The sequence below is a fragment of the Typha latifolia genome, chromosome 9, assembly GCF_019914945.1.
Source record: "Typha latifolia isolate L0001 chromosome 9, TyphaL0001v2, whole genome shotgun sequence".
Classification (NCBI taxonomy): Eukaryota; Viridiplantae; Streptophyta; class Magnoliopsida; order Poales; family Typhaceae; genus Typha; species Typha latifolia.
In genome coordinates, this window is record NC_133094.1 from 10,200,272 (window position 1) to 10,215,834 (window position 15,563).

General features: G+C 34.1%; 1 protein-coding gene across 1 annotated transcript; it reads right to left on the reverse strand.

Annotated features, from left to right (window-relative positions):
• Window positions 1-3,056: 3,056 nt before the first annotated feature.
• On the reverse strand, window positions 3,057-4,959 carry LOC140794827 (zinc-finger homeodomain protein 4-like). Its single transcript, XM_073147069.1, has 2 exons — window positions 4,684-4,959; window positions 3,057-4,054 (listed from the first exon to the last, which is right to left on the reverse strand). Exon 2 carries the CDS (start codon window positions 3,974-3,976, stop codon window positions 3,314-3,316), a length of 663 nt encoding a protein of 220 aa, XP_073003170.1. The 5' UTR covers window positions 3,977-4,054; window positions 4,684-4,959; the 3' UTR covers window positions 3,057-3,313.
• Between the last annotated feature and the right edge of the window lie 10,604 nt (window positions 4,960-15,563).

A 15,563-nucleotide genomic window follows, 5' to 3' on the forward strand; every position in this document is an offset into this window, starting at 1 on the left:
ATCTCTATGTATACTCGTTAGCATGCTTATGTATAATAGCACATACTACTGTACAATATATAGTTCTTTCTATTATGCTTATTTGTGTTGTATAATATCATGTCATCGGCACACGTGCACTACTATAAAGAGGCTGATTTTACGTCTTGATAGTATTCAACACCTCTCCGGTCAAAAAAAAGGAGTGAGAAAATTATATTATATTAATATATAGTAGGGTTCATACTTGAGATCTCAGTTTGTGGATCTTAAATAATTAGGCATGTCATTCGTCGAGCGATGAACGATTATATTGTCGAATAACTAGAGTCAAACACTTTAGGGTATTTAAGTTAGAAATTGAAGGGTAAAATGATGTAGACTTAGTGGTGCTCAATGACGTAGAGTGAAGGCATTCTTGAGTGATGACTTATAAATTCCACACATATGATATGATGATATTGAGCTGATAACTTAGATGGATATTGCGATGCTAACTCATAATGATGGGCCTACGGTTGAGATCCTTAATCTGTAATGACAGATAATTGTCATGCTATTTGTCGGGAGAGGGGCAGACAATTCTATTGATAGTATCTATCCTCCCTTGGGGGAGTTTATATTGGACGAGTATGAGTGATGGCCGCTAGGCTAGGTATCATGCATGTTAAGTGGATGTGATGGATAAGATTAGCATATGTCAGGTTGAACTGTACTAACCAAGTATATTATGTGCATGACTCAATTTTTTTTCTATTATGATGATCAATTATTTAGATATTCATACATTCTCCATATTAAATGTATTTATATCTATATTATTATGTTAATAATGAGCATTAGACATTCATAATTAACATATGATGCAGATTAATTACCATCGTGAAGGGAGCTCGGTAGCAGTTTCACTTATTAGGGTATTAAACTTATTCTTTCTTCACTTTCTTATGTTGTAATATTTTATGAATGGTTAATATTTTTTCTCTTGTTGTATCTTTTTTTCAGCAATACTCTTATATTTGATAACCCTACCCATATTATTGTATTATTAATAGATTTACTATGGGCTATAAGCCTCTTTTTTGTTTATACTATTTTGGTCTTATTTCGTATTGATAGCGTGTTGCTAGGCCCCCAAGCCTCTACGTGAACCGTGTGTGAGGGCAAACTCAAATAGGAGGCACGTGGTGGGTTCGGGATGTTTCATTAAGCCTTATATTCAACTTCACTCCGAACACTAATACCCCTCATTGTATTGTTGACAACAACAAATATATAAAAATAAAGCAGAGTGATAAAATAGATTTATAAGAAATTCACAAGAATTATGGGAGGTTTTGTAGAGATAAGGTAAAGGGTGAAAACTCACAGGAATTGTGGGAGGGAGTAGAGTAGAGTAAAGTGAAGAGTAGATGAGAAGTTTATATGAATAAGACAAGTGTTTGATCCATTCCAAAGATGATTTAGATTAACTCCCTAAGCTTACTATATTGACTTCCATCTTAATTAGTTTCCTATAAATACCTTTATCTTCAGTTTTAGAGCATCAAGCAAGAAAGTTTTAAGAGAGAGTATCTCTAAAGATTGAATCTTAGAAAAAATAGTATTTGCATCTCTACTAGTGAATTGAAGAATTACATAAATTTTCTTTCTCACTCTCTTTTCTTTGTATTTTGTTTGAGTTTAATGTTCTTGTTTATGATTATCTTAGGTAATTAGTGTTTCTCTACTTCTAGCATCTTGGATGCGCATTTCTTATTTGCTATTCTATTTGTTCTTGTTTTTGGTTTACTTCCCACCTTGTGCAACACATCCTAATGTTATATTGTAATTCCTGCATATACTACTTTGTGGTCATCACAGTATCCTCTGTTAAGAGCTTATATTCGTCAACATTAATCGAGCAAAAAGAAAAGAAAAATAATTGAAGAACTTAACAGTGCAATATCATAGGAAAAATATAAACAAACATACAATAATATGGAGAAGTAGCTTATAATAACTATATAACCCCATAACTTCTCCAAAAGAATGAGGAATATAATAGAAATGTCTCATGAAATTATTAACCTGCCAAGGATAGCAAATATCGATTGGTGGTTGGCTGCTCTGCTTCCACATTTTCCCTGCAACAGTGATTCCTGCACTGCATGCTCGCAAGCTTGCAATGCCAGCAAGTACACCAAGCATGGCTTTTCCTTCAAAAGGGAAAGAAAACCTTGAAGCTTTTTACAACCTTGATAGAAATTATAAACATTTTGTAGAACAGAAATGGTAACTTTTGTTGCTAGAGAGACAAGGCCCAGTAGATCACATTATTACTCATGGCCATGGAGCATTTCTATAGCCTTTTGCAGGCCCTGCTCTGCACCTACATCTCCATAACCTTTTTCCTTGCTCTGAATATTCCATGCAAAAGTTTTTTTGGTAAATAGAACTTCTAACAAAGGGTGAGAAGGATGGATCAATCCTTTGCATTTGTCTTTTCTTTGTTGTTATTGGCACATCTTTTAGATCTCAAAATCACCATATAGATAGCCTAGGTTGGATCTTATAACTGAAAGGGAATATTGTTCTTCATTAGGAAACCAAGTTCTCGAGTTAATGTTCGCCTCCTTTGTCGAAATATGTCTGTCATACAATACTATCATGCTATACAATGATCGAAAACTCTCAAATCTCAGTGCTCGATCTCATCTATTGTTACTTGTGTGTATTTACAGTACTTAAATTTAACAAATCTAGTAAACATAATATTGAAGATTGCTTAAGCATTTTCTTCGAGTGCAGCTTTATCGCTGAAATTTCTGGCGAAACAAAAGCTTTGAATGATGCTCAATCTTTACTTTTGTTCATAGCATATGGTAGAATTTCTCGGTAACTTGCCAATTAATCACATTTAGATTCAGTAAGTTGTCTAGACATTGTTAAGATTTATATTTCACTGCAACTATAGTAGAACAACTAGTAAAAGAAGGTAATGATAAGTACAGTAAGCACTTTTATGTAAATAACCTGAACATTTTTTTTTAGCTTGATGTAGATAATTAACCCCATAACTAAAGAGAACAGTAGAATTTAATTATAAGAGATCCATTTCTCTTTCACCAAATTAGATGTCAAATACATCAGAATTGACATTGCAAATCAACAGGCTCAGACTAACTCATGACTGCCTGAGATGGCCTACATTACTTTAATTAACACTGGAGGAACAACAAAGAAATCAGATACCAAGAGTAACACAAGAGATAGTTAATAACCATAGAAGACAACAAACTAACATGTAATTGAAGAGGGAGTCAAAGAGAGGAAGTGGAGGGGAAATTAGTGGTCATTCGTGCAGGAGAGAGCTCTTATTTGCCAAGCTATGCTTGTTGTTGTGCATCCAAACCTTGAGCACCCTCCTCTTCACCCCAATCTCCTGGCAGAACTGCTGCACCACACTCTCCTCCTGCTTCTGAAGCCTCCACCCAACTCTCTCAGCAAAGTCCAGCATCTTCTCCTTCTGCTCTGGTGTGAACTTGGTCCTGAACCTCTTCCTCACCATGGCTGCTGGCCTTGCCATGAACCCACCAACCCCTTCCATCTCATCTGACTCAGAGATCTGAAGAGCACCAAGAGGCATGATCATGTGGTGTTGGGCCATCATCTTTCTCCCTCTGAGATGGTGGAAGTAATCATATGAGGAGGAGGAGGACTCCCCTTCTATCTCTTTCCTGTGGAAGTTCCTATGGCAATTGCAAGCAGAGCACTTGAAGGCTTCTATTGTTCCTTCCTCACCACTGGGCATGAACTCACCACATCCATCAATGGCATTCCCTCCAATGGAGGCTGCATGGTTCTTGAGGCACTCTTTGTACTTCACCACCACACCTTTCTTGGAGTTATAAGCATTGGAGGAAGGATTGCTATGGATGATGGTGTGGCCATGACCACCAAGATGTGTGCTGGTTATTGGGATTGACATCTCATCTTCCTGAGTGGAAAGATCCATTAGTTAATCTCTCTTTCTCTCTCCCTCTGTCTGTCTCTATCTTTGTGCTATTTCTCTTTCCTTCTGATCTTTTGTGGCCTAGACACAAAAAGGAAAAGGTCAAGGGACCTCTCGAGAGTACAAAAACAAAATAAAGTGAGCAAATTTCAGCTCAGTTGTGGGTCTGTGGAATATAATAATAACAAAAACACTTGTATATTGTACTTTGTTTTGCCTGAAAGATTACACTAATCAAGATTCTTTCGGCCTCCGTCTTTGCAGACACAATAGAATTAGGCTGGAACTGGAGGAAGATGAATAGATTTAGACAAAAATAAATGGAGCTGTAACGATATAAACTCAATAGTCTTTCTTGTCCTTGGGCCAGCTCTCAATCTCTTCTTTAATTGCTAGAGAAAAGGAATCAAAAAAAAAAAAAAAAGTTTGTCTTGTGGGTTTGGAGGGTTAACTGCATAATTAGCCAGGACGAAAACAACAACAACTAGAATAGTTCCTATGGACCTCACTTTGGATTTCAAATGCTCATTTCATTTTCTCAAAGTACACATCTTGTGAGATAGCTTGGGTTATGCAACAGTGGGGAATTCTGGAGACCTTAAGAAAGAAGAACTAACCCAACTTTCTCCTCCTCTCTTAGAAGATATGCATAGAATGGTGTAGTGTTATGACAAGAAAATCATATAACATTTATCCTATCTATAACTTACAGTGGTTGTTCACATTAAGGTCTCTTTAGAAGAGTCTTGAGAATCCTGCAATCTTGCATTTCATGGCAAGAAGAGACATTAGGACCTTGTGAACAAGAAGAAGGGTAGAGAGAGAGAGATGGTTGCAAGTTTGTGGTTGTGAGGCACTTAGAAGGAGGCTTATAGCAATACTGAGGAGGGGTACAAAGATTTGGAAGAAAATAGATAGAGAAAAGTACAAATTTTAGGAGGTGTAATAAGAAGGAAATAGTGTGGGGTGTTTGCTTAGCTTGCACTATCAGAAATGAAGCTTACTGCATAAATGAAGAAAGAAAGAGTATGAGAGAGAAGAGAGAGAGCACTGTAGTGTCAGAGAGAGGGGGAGAGAGAGATGTACAAGAGGGAGAAATAGACTACTTCTCAGTCCCCCACTCCCCACACATGAATTAAAAAAAGAGAACAAACTTAACTACTAAAATATCACCAAAAAGCTTGCTTTTTTTTTAATCATCTGTATTGTAGCCTTATGCCCTTATATATATATATTAAATAATTAAATATTTTAAAAGCTATAATCATCTATTTTCTTAGAATACTCTCTTTTCAAACAAAAAGGCCATTCAATTGTTAATTTCTTAAAGGTGGTCAAAATGTGTGAGAATAAAGAAAAAATACCAATATTTCTTTCAAAGTATAGTGACATACCAACATAATCTAATCTTTTAAGTCTAAAAAGTTGTTACTATTACTGGAGAAGAGTTTTTCTCTTGCTCCTATTACTAATGATAGCACTTGCTAGTGTTGTACAAGAGTATGTTAAAGGTATGATATGCATTGCTAATTTATTATTTTATATCTATTACTTAATATTACAAATTTTTAGGTCATCTAACATGGGAAAACTTAATTTTCTAGAGATTTTAATTTCAGACCTAATTTATGCCTCATTTAATATTTATGTTATATTATCTTATTCTTGTGCAATATAGAAGGCTACGGACTCATATTTTTTATCGGTCCATATGTAGTCTCGTATGTGATGAGCATGCATGTTAAATGTATAATATATAACCAGTTTGTTATCTAATAATTTAAATTTTTTGAACAACTTATTATTTAATAAAACTTATTAACTACTTTAGAATCTTAAGTTGTTAGAAATTGATAAAGTTTTATATTCTTAGGTTTGTGGATTATTTTTCCTTGTGGTAAGTTGATTCTGGATTTAATATTATGGTAAGCTAATATTTCAAATATTTTCTTATGGGCATAAGAATTTTCATTAGCACATTCTATTATGAGCTCAAGGATAACAAATGTTTAAATAACTTTGTTGAGAATAAAGTGTAACCCATACAAAGTGCACATAGAATGGTCTTTAAGGTACATTATCCTTTAGCTTTCTATCATCTGACTGTTGCCTAGATCTGGAAGAAGGTTCTCTAGCTATCATGTGATGTTATGGTTCTTTAGAGCAAGATAAGTTTTTTGGGATCCAAGAATATTTCTCAAGAAAAAGAAAAAGGGCATGAATCCTTCAACATGGCATTTGCTTTACAACAGTGGCTTGTCATCACTCCCATCTTTTGCTTCAATTCTGGGAAGTTCTTGTTCTGCACCTTGGATATCCTCATCGCTTTATTCTCCACTAATCGATATCTGCTTCTTTATTCCATCTGACCAGATTTCTACATTCTTTTTGCCTCCTTTTCTTTTCTTTTTTTTACCAACATCAACTGCCTAATTCTAAGTTATTAACTTATAATCGAGTTTTTGATTGCTATCCACTATAGTTTTCAAATTATTGACTAAAGAAATCTGGTAGATATGAGAGACATGCGAGCAAGTTCTAGTAGATCCTAGCATTTAAAGAAAAGTACTCCACAACTACCATTCAATGAAATCACAAGGTTTCCTTGGCTTTACACATTAAATGCTATTAAAAACTTTATGCTTTTTTCTGTGGGGATCCTAGAGAGAGAGAGAGTTGGTGTAATATTTGTGTGTGAAGAGATTAGGATAAGAAAGCAAGTGGTGAGAAATTAACTAGAGGGATTGGGAGAGAGAGAGAGTGAGAGAGAAAGGAGGTTGTGACAAAAGATTAAATATTAGGTTCTGATGAACAGTGATCACACATGTCAAGGCTATCAACCCAACCAAGATATCTTATTAGCCAAATAAATGCATTCCCATCTCAATCAGTGGTAATAGAGCCCATGCCAAAAGGCAATTTTATCTCTTGTTTTGTATGGAGATGGTTGGAGACCTTATCCCCTCTACTATCCTATTCTTGTTCCTCCACACATCTCAAAGAAAGACAACTCTATCTAAGGCAACTGGATTGCACTGTAGAAGATTAAAAAAAAAAATGCTGCTAAATTATAGTTTACTCTCTTGTGATCTAGACTAAGTAGCAACCAACACTAGCAGATATGTATGTGAAAAATACTGAATTACCCACACATAAATATAATTTGATTTGATGATCATTTGTGTTGTTAGTTTATGATGTAAACTTTACTAGTTGCAACTTAGTATGGAGCAAAGATTTAATGCTTAAATTCAAAATATAGGAATATAAATTAAATTCGAGTGAAACCACAAGAGGATGAAATGTAATTTGCTCTTAAATTTTTTGTCTTATTGCATAACAACATCCATAGTCATCCTGATGATCTCCATCACCAAAACGTCACACCCTTCTTTATAAGTGGTGATCAAGAGAAAAATATCTTCCTTCACTGCAAAAGATACCCTAGATAGTCTATTGAAAGATTTATATATATATTATACTATATATTTTTTTGCTAATTATTTTTATATACAACAAAAAAAACATACAATATATATTATATACGTATTTGAAAGAGTTTATCTTAAATCAAAAAGCATTTGCACAAAAAAAATCTTTTAGTTTTTAAAATAATAAAAATAGATTCTATATACGTCTCTTATATAAATTGTGCGCATTTTATTATAAAAATATTATTTATTTAATAAAAAATAAACATATTCAATCATCCAAATTTGTTGTTACTAAAACAATAAGGGTTTTTTTCTTTATATAAATAACCCCCTTAAATCATTGCAAAAAAATTAGCTTTTCTCAGCTCAGAAAAGGTAGCATTCTTCATTGAGGCAAATCTATGACAAGATAAGTTTTAAATATTTAATTTAATTAAATACTTAGTTTAACTCATATATAAATACATATACTCTTAAAAAAATTCTAATTTAATTAAATGCAATATTCGTATCACACATATTCAACAAGGTGTGATATGAACTGGATCAATATTATGAATAATAATATACTCATTGATATGAAAATGTTTGCTTGGTCACCGCTATAGCTTAATGGTTAAGGCTTATTAACTCATAAAAAATATCATAGTTCAAATTATCTATAATTATTAGGATTGGTATTTAGTTTTTTGTTTTACAAATAAATTATGACCCTATAAGTAATTATGTAATTAGCTAGTCAATGGAGCTATCACTCTTAATATATATGTTTGATATTGGCTAATTTTTTTTTAAGAAACAGACAACCATGAATTTAAACTAATGTCTATTGGAGAATCAACTCTATGACCTCTGTTATTAATTGGTAATACTTAACCACTAAAGTACAATGATAGTTATATATTTCTCCGAGCATTATATATGGTTTAGGTTTATTATATCCCATTTTTGTTTAGAAGATTATTAAACTTATTTATTAGGAAGACAAACTCATTTATTTAAACTAAAAGAGAAAAAGAAAATAAGATAAGAAAAAGTCTGCCAAGCTATGATAAATTGTAGCCTACTCTACACTCCTCTTGCCTTCTATTCATCCATATTGAAATGAATCAAAGAACAGTCTGTTTCCTTGAGCAGTAATTTTCCAAAGCTTTTGCTATTCCAGGCTATTCTCCAAGATGGTTTTAACTATTCGGCCCATTTCTCCTCATAATTCACACCAGACTGCAAGAAGATTTTATGGAATCATTCTTCTTTAGACGTGGAGGAGAAGTTGCAGTACAGTGAGCACTCCACTACTGGCAGTATGATCAAGTGTATGTAGACTCGAATATTTTTTCAGGTACAAAGTAATCAAGAGAGTCTTCAAATAGGTAGGATAAGTTTGATGACAATAATAAGATCTACCTGTTAGAATAAACAATTCTTTTTTAGTCAAATTTACTGGTGATCGATGATAGCAACTGCCATGCAGCTGCATGCGTAGAGGCTGCTTCATCTTTACGTGATTGACTACGAAGTAGAAAAGATTATATAACATTTAACACTCTGCGGTTAATAAAATAAAATCTTTTATTTATAAGAACTGTAGCACAACATTTGATAGTCGAAAAATCAAATCTAAGTAGTTGCTATGCAAGAAAGCATTCTCACGTATTCATCTTGGTGGAGTTCAACGATATCAGCGATAACGTTTATGACTGCCTCAAGAGTTACAGAGACAAGTCTACAATCTTAAGTCATTGAACTTGCGAATCAAGCATGAAGAACGATGCATAAAGGGGAGTCAAGTGAATTATTTAAAAAATAATTATTAATAATAACGAATAATCTATAAGTGTATATGTAATCGCTAACTATCATAATATCTCATTTGATCCTTGAGAAGAAATTCATAGTTTTTAACTCTTTAGTTGATAAGAAAATTTTTCCATTTCATTTTTCACTTAAATATCTTTTTCGAAAAATATCTTCTAGAATTATTTTTAAAATTTCACCTCCATTTTCACATATTTGTCATTTGTACCTTATATTATCAATATCCGGTTAATTGCACCATATGATTAACAAAATATATTTGTAGAGAACAGTACTTTATTGTTAGATCTGTTAATTAAACTTATTCTTCTAGCTTTGAGATTTAATTTGACTAAAAGGGCAATAAAGATATTTTAGTTATTTAGTCGACAAACATATTGAAATTCACAAATTATTCCTTTTTATATTAATATGTTCAAACAATGTTAGTATCAATCTAATCTAGGATGTTTTCTATAAATTAAAAAATTACAACATAAATTATAAATACGTGAAATAGGAAAGTATTAAGTAAAGTTTCCAAAAGAGAAAGGAAAAGAGACTTAAATTTAACATATACGAGTCTGGTGTATTCTTTTACTATCCAAATCTGTATCTGTATCCGGATAAAATAAATATGAATATGAATATAATTTTACTATTAATTGTAACACATTATTTAGGTGAAAAGAGAAAGAAGAAATAAAAGCAAAAGGCAGGCAGAAAGAAAATTCTAGATTCTATATCTGTAGCAGATGGAGTTTTTTCATCAAATTTTTATTTATTTTTTCTGATTGAATCGTATAATTGGAGTCAGACTGTAATGAAATTATACAAGTACAAAGAATGGCATCCAAGCAAACAGCATGTTGGATTCCTTGCTTTTTGAAATCAAAGTATGAAATAAAGGGGTTATGAATTGATACAGAAAAAGACACGCATGGCTTCCACTTTCCATTTTACTTTCTCTCAATACTTTAAGTGGTTTAAGGTTTAAAATATATTCTTCACCTTACAACTTTGAAATCAAAATACCACTCTTCTCTCTCTCTCTCTCTCTCTCTATGTATATAATTATATATAGCTCAATCTAATGAGAGGCTAGGTTTTTTTTTCCAACTTAAGATTTCATGCTCTATCTTCTCTAAAAATAGGATAAATATAATTTACCTTATGCAGTTTAACTCTCTCATACATTTGATTTGAGAAGTTACTTACTTATCTCGAGAAATATTAGTGTTAATAAAAAAAATATATAGAAGCAATTTGGTTTCAGTATTTTTAACTTTGCTTACCGTAACATATCACCACGAGAGAGAGAGAGAGAGTTGATTTCTTAAGTTTAAAGCACAATAAAGAGTAAGTTAAAATTATACGAGAATAAATTGTAATTTTTTTCGAAAGCCTTGAATTCTAATAATAAACAAACTAGAAGTCCAAAATTTGAACCCTTGCTAACTAAAGAATAGAACTCAAATAATCCTCAATAGCAATATAACAAAGATATAGATAGGTGTTCATATAAATAGGACTTAAAAAAGAGGAAGAGGTAATTTAAAGAGTGGAAAAGTAATCCCACTCAATCAAAAGAATATTCTTCAACGCACTAAGCATAAATTCCTCTAATGTGTCAGGGAATGGAAGGTCTTCTGACTTGTCACACTCCAATGGTCTCTTTTTGTTCACGCATCAAATTATTATACATTAAAAGTATTGTTTTATCATATAGATATTTATCATTCGATATTTAATCTTATGTTTAATATCTCAGAATACTTCGAGTTAATTTCATCTTAACAGCGGTTAAGAATTGAAAATAAAAAATTAAAATACTTATATGTATATATCTCTTATTTGGCTTTAAAATCTAATTCTCAAATTTAGATAAAAACATGTAGATGAAGTGAGTTTGATTTTATTATAGGACTAAAAAATTAATTAACTTATTAGAGATTGATCGATCCGACTATTCAATCACTGAACCGTGTTAACACATATGAGTTTTTGTGATTATTATATTATTTACACTGTTTTAGAAAATTAAAAGTATAATTAAGATATAATTTTGTATAAGTCGTGTAGTTTGATATACTTAAATGTAAATATTAGTGCAAAAATAGCTAAATAATAGAAGAAATAGTATCATATTACTTTTAAAGGATTTTTTTTAGTTTTTTAAAGTTACTTAAAACTATAAATATATTATTTATATATTTAAATTCATAGATAAAACGAGGGCCCAGATAGATAACCCCTTGATTCAATCTGACCTCTAGCTTAGTTAATGTTCAGTCCGATTCTGATAAGTACAGTTATGTTAACTTATTTATATGGTTAATGACCATTAAGAAAACTAACAGTAGAGTTAGATATTCTAAGCATGACATAGGACTTAATAGATATCTATATAGTAGGGTGTGAATAATAATAATAATAATATATAATATTTTATTAATTTTCCTTCTTTTTTGGGTAGAAGAAGGTAATTTAATTACCTTAGCCTTCGTTTACTTATGGAATAGGTATAACACTAAATTAGATAACCTAATTATACTACTACTTTACATTCAATCAAAGATATTTTTATAATTAGTTTAAAATGTCACTAATTTCTAATATAAATTTACTATTCTTCGTTACCTTAATATCAAATTCATGTATATTAATATTTAGCTAAACAATAGAGCTTATACGAGTCCTTAAAAAAACATGACAAAACATCAAGAGCTCCTAGGAATCTAGAGAATCCTCAAACGTACACTATGTATCAATGGAGACCATTATCCATAGCTTGCGGTTTGCAAAACTATATATATATATATATATATATTAGGAGTTATACAAATATGTTACTTTTGGACATTTGTTTAATTAAACTTAATTGTTCGAGGAATTTGTACCGAAAACAAACTTTGCATTTTTGTCACTTAACCTATTTTTATTTTTCCTCGCAAGTCAGGCTTTTTTCATCTTTTTTTCTTCCAAATTTACTTTTTAGTCATTTTAGCGCATATAATACATGATAATGATATGTGTTCCGCTGTGCTTGTTGTGCTGTATAATATCATATCACTAACATATGAGCACGATTATAAAAGGGAGTGATTTTTATGTCTCGACAGTGCCTGACACTTCCCTAGCCAAGTTTAAGGGTGGGGGATATTATTATAGTTATATATTAGGGCTCACGCTTGAGGTTTTAGTCTATTGATCCTAGACAATTAGGCAGCTGTTACGACGGGCGACGGGCAATTTACTATCGGTTACCCTTTAGGGTATTTAAGTGAGAGAGAAGAGTAGAATAACGTAGACTTAGTAGCACCTGACATAGGATGAGAGCAACCGTGAGCAACGACTCATGATTTTTTACATGGTGGTGCGATGATGCTAGGGCTAGCAATCAGGGCGGATCAACATCACCCTAACACGAACACGACCCGATTATTAAATGCGTTGCATTTAGTAAACACGAACACGACCCGTTTATTAAACAGGTAACACGACGCAACCCGTGTAACCCGTTTATTAAATGGGTCCGGTTAAAATGGCACGACCCGTGTAACCCGTTTAATAAACAGGTCGTATTAACACGATCCGAATAATACAATAATATTTAATTATTTACTATTTAACCCCATATAAAAATTAATATTTACTAATTTACACTATATAAATAATACATTATACAATAATATCTTTTCAACTCAAAATTTATACAACATAAAAATAATAATTCTAAGTATTAAGCCATTAACTTTGCATTCAATCCTAACACAAATAGAATCTATTATACAATTAACTGAGCTAACACAAATAGAATCTATTATACAATAAACTCTTAGTTATACAAGCCATTAACCCACAAATCCTAACACAACTCCTTAATTACAACTGTAAGTCAGTAACAAATCCAACTCCTTGACGACAAAGATTGGAGACCGACGGTGATGGCGCGGTAGATCGATCGACCGACAGCGACGGCGATGGAGCGAGCGAGCGGGCGTGTAAGAAGGATGGTGATCCGTCGGAGATCTAAGGAGAGAAGGGTGTCGGTGGAGGCGAGGCCTCGAGGAGGACCGGAGAAGATTGGGCCTTAGGATTTCCGTCGGAAGTTTTGAAGAGAGGCAAGTTTGTAAGAGGGTGGGAAGCCCGTTGGAGATGAGAAGAGAAGGCTCCGATGGCAACGAGAGCTTGCCATTGGCGGCGGTGGAGGCGAGAGGGAGGAGGGGAAGAGATGATGGGATTTCGAAGGAGGAGGGATCTAATAGAAGAAGACCATTAAGCCAATCTAATGGAAGCAAGAGCTTACCGTTGTTTCCACCATCGCTGCGGCCATCGTTGCCCTCTCGATTGCCGCACCATTAAGCCGATCTAATGGAAGAAGATGATAAGGAGACGACTGCGGGCATGGGTAAGGGCCAAGGGGCGATGACTGTGGGCATGGGTAAGGGCCAAGGGGCGATGGCTGCAGGCATGGGTAAAGGCCAAGGGGCGACGGCTGCAGGATTGGGATTTGGCCGATTTGGGGACTCACTCAAGTAGTGTTGGGTATTAGGGTTAGTGTTAAAAATTTAGAAATATATATATATATATATGGTGGGTTAGCGGGTCGACCCGACCCGTTTACTTAAATGGGTTAAACGGGTCAAGCGGGTCAGTGGTATAAACCCGAACACGACCCGATTAATAATCGAGTTAGGCGAGTTGACCCAAACCTGATTAGACTAAACTCAAACTCAATTAACAGCTGGGTTATCGTGTCGGGTTATCGGGTCGGGTCAATTTTTGCCACCCCTAGATGATGTGGAGCTAAGGGCTTAGAGGATAGTATCAGGTGCGATATTGACTCTGTGATGGGCTTACGATTGAGGTTCCTAGTTTGCGTGACAAACTATTGATCATGCTGTTCGTCGGGAGAGGAGCGGGCAAGTTTTTGCTAGGATCTACACTCCTCCTTTAAGGGTGCGTGGTCAGGTGTGAGTGTTGTGGCCTACGACCGTAGCTCTACGAATGTCTAAGTAAAGATTTGATAATCTAATGTGATGTATATCTTGTTATATAATGTTGACATGGCCTATGGGCGAAGCCCGGTGTGAACTCAAGTTTGAGGGCATGATAGTCCGAGTTTGATGCATATCTTGTTGTGGATTGCTAATACATGTGCATATTAGATGAATATAATGAGTATGTGGTTGTGATGCATTGATTTGATTATAATGTACATATTCATATTTAACATATTATTGTATTTTTATTTACATTACTTTTAGATTATAAAAATAAAATTTTGCTGTACTTTATGCTCATCATCTTTTGGTGAAAATATTTTGACCTTGTAGACTCGTGAGCATTCTCGGCGAAATCTGTATACAAGGTAATCTGCATTGCTGACTAGGCCTCTACCTCTATTCATGAAGAGAATAGGAACTTATGGAATCTGGTTTGGCACAGAAACAACGCTATCCCTCATATCAAAGCCTTCCTTTGGCAATGTTTGCCGGGGCCGTTACCAATGCTTGCGGCTCTCGGAGCTGGATATAACCTGCCCTATCTGTAAAGTTGAAGTGGAAACAGTGGAGCATATGCTGCTAGGGTGCAGTTCGGCCAAGAGTTATATGGTTCTCTTCCATCCTAGGCCTCCAAGTGGATACCTGGCTCCTTGGCATAAGTGCAAATCTCTAACTTGACCTCCTAACTTATGCCCTCAACTTGACGTGGGCCATCTGGAAAGGAAGGAATAGAAGGACATTTTAGGGAGAAGGAATATATCCAGGGGGATGTGTTGATAGAAGCAGGCAGATAGACTATACACAGAGTCACAGCAGCATTGGCACGAAGGTAAAGGACCTCCTGATGCTGAGAGACGTGGTCTGCTGGGTGGACGCGGCTTGGAATCGGGGGCATACCAGTAGCGTTGGAGTAGCGATCTGCATGTTTCCATCTGAGTTCAGCTCCGAGAAGTCATTCTCTTTGGAACACTGTGAAAGTCCTCTAGCTGGAGAAGTGATAGGGATAGCACTTTAGAAGGAGATCTGGAGGTTGAGGTGCAATGGCCCATGTTGGCTCTTTAGTGATTCCCATTGGGTCATAAAAGATGACTACTTAACAATGTCTATGGTGGATTGTGATGTTACCTTCTATTAAGGTTTGCTTCACAAACAGGTGTAACAACATCCTAGCTCATGTATTAGCTAGTTTAGCTGACCAATCAAACTCATGCAAAGTCTGGTCAGATCCACCCCTGGGGTGGAATTCTAACATTGGTTCTGAATGAATTACCTACTCTACGGACTATTCATTAAAAAAGAAAATAAAATAAAATAAAAGAAATACAATGTTCTTTATTCCAATTAATTCAA

What these genes read in the sequence shown, in the direction of transcription:
- LOC140794827 (XM_073147069.1), bottom strand. Translation starts at nt 3,976, where the DNA reads ATGGATCTTTCCACTCAGGAAGATGAGATGTCAATCCCAATAACCAGC.